This window comes from Myotis lucifugus, unplaced genomic scaffold, assembly GCF_000147115.1.
Source record: "Myotis lucifugus unplaced genomic scaffold, Myoluc2.0 scaffold_526, whole genome shotgun sequence".
Classification (NCBI taxonomy): Eukaryota; Metazoa; Chordata; class Mammalia; order Chiroptera; family Vespertilionidae; genus Myotis; species Myotis lucifugus.
Window position 1 is genome coordinate 539,632 of NW_005871574.1, and position 1,868 is coordinate 541,499.

General features: G+C 55.9%; 1 protein-coding gene across 1 annotated transcript in view; it reads right to left on the reverse strand.

Moving 5' to 3' along the window:
• Nucleotides 1-1,786: 1,786 nt before the first annotated feature.
• UROS (uroporphyrinogen III synthase) overlaps nucleotides 1,787-1,868 on the reverse strand; it is a 12,747-nt gene continuing 12,665 nt past the window's right edge. The window contains exon 11 of the mRNA XM_023745258.1: nucleotides 1,787-1,863. Within this exon, the coding sequence (XP_023601026.1) occupies nucleotides 1,787-1,863 (77 nt within the window). The remainder of the gene's footprint in view (nucleotides 1,864-1,868) is intronic.

Genomic DNA, 1,868 nt, shown 5'->3' on the forward strand with positions numbered 1-1,868 from the left:
CAGTGAGGGAAAGGGCTCCTGGAGAAACTGGCTCCTGGTCTGTGCAGGACACTTGCTGTCCCTGAGCCTGGGGGAGGGTTTGGCTGGAAGCTTCTAGAATCTCCTTAAACGCTGAGGTGGCATGACGCAGGTGCCAGTGGGGGGATTGAAATCTTTTTCCCTCTAATATGTATTATTTACAAAGTAGGTTTCCATATTCTCAGCAGTGCACAACATAGCATTTTGGAAAAAGACATTCCCTTGCTTATTCCCACGGAAGATGGTTAAGCCTGATGCACAGTGAGGGGTCACCTCTGACTCGGAAAAGGAGCACATTTCAGGATTTGGGAGTGAAGCCATTTGCTCATGTGCGGCCTGTTTGTTACTCGCCGCTAGCGGCCCGTTACTGCTTGCGAGAGGGAGAGAAAGCCCTTCCCACCATCTGTCCTGATTTCCTTCCTTCCGACTGCATTTCAGTCCCTTTTCATCCGTGAATAAACCCTTTACCCCCATGTGGCTGAGGCCCTGGGCCTCCCTGGGAGACGGTCCGTGTTTTACAGGCACAGGCCTGCGGGTGGGGTTCACGCTTCCTCCATGAAGCATCCTGGGGCTGTGCCTGGCTGGAGGAGGGGGACGGCGGGGGAGGGGACCCACAGTCACTGCCCTGCACGTCTCTGCCCAGAAACATGTTCGGCTTTGAGGGCATGGCTGACAAGGTGGACGTGGAGGTCATGATTGCCATCGGTGGCGGCTTATTGATCGCCTCGTTTTTCCTCATGTGCTGCTTCCTCTGTCTCTACTGCAAGCTGGCCAGCGCCTTGAGGTGAGTGCCGTGGGTAAGCGTGAGAACACCCCTCGCACGGGACACCTGGGGCTGCACCCTCCGTGAGGTCGGGAACAGCGGGAAAGCTTAACACATTTCGTACCGCTCAGGAGTTTTCTCGTGTTTCACGCGCCATCTGTTAAGGACCGCTCACGAGTGTTCTCGCTTTTCACGCCCATGGAAAAAGGAGCGAATCTAGATACTTATGTAAATTTTGTTTGGTCCCTCTTCGTAGAGGAAAATGTTTTACGCAGTACCATACGTTAAAAAAGTAATAGGAACTTTGTTTGTTTTTGTAAATAAAAATAATTATTGAAAAACAACACCTAAAGCGCATTATGATGATTTAAATAACGTGCAGTTTGCCCAAAAACGTGTGGTCCCTGGCGTATGTCTTAGAGATTTCTATGCGGTACGCAATGTGTTAAAAAGTCAAAGGCCGGGCAGCTCAGTGGTTGAGCGTCAACTTCCCCTCCCTCTCCCTCTCCCTCTCCCTCTCTGAAGTCAATAAAAACATATCTTAATCCTGGCCGCTCCCCCTCGGGGCTGAGCTCACAGTGAGGCTCCCGGCAGGTGGCCGGGTCAGCGCTATCTGCTGTCCGAAGCCTCGGGGGGCTGCCCCTCCCCGGGGACTCTCACCCTGGCCGGCCCTGAGGCCGAGGGGCAGCCGTGTGCAGAGCCTCTGCCTCGGGTCCCCCAGAGGCGGCTCCGGCGGCCTCCCCTGCCCCAGCTGGGAGTCGGCGGTGAGAAACAGGCTGTACGATGAACCTAACTTGTGCTTTTTATCAAATCTCTGAAGGAAACTATGACGATCAGCGGCATCCACCGCAGAGGCAGGCGGCTGGGTGTGGAAGCTGAGAGGCTGCCTCCCCCAAGGACGGACGGACGGAGCCCGGAGCGCGCTGCTGCGGAGACTGTCCTGAGAGGTGGGCCCCCGCGTCCCCCCACGGGCTGTCCTGTGAAGTACAGACGTCCATGCGGAGCTCAGCTGCCTCCTGACTGTTCTTTCCAGGTGGTTGGCCCTGCGGGCAGGAGCTGTGCTGTCCCTGGTCCCCAGGCACCTAGC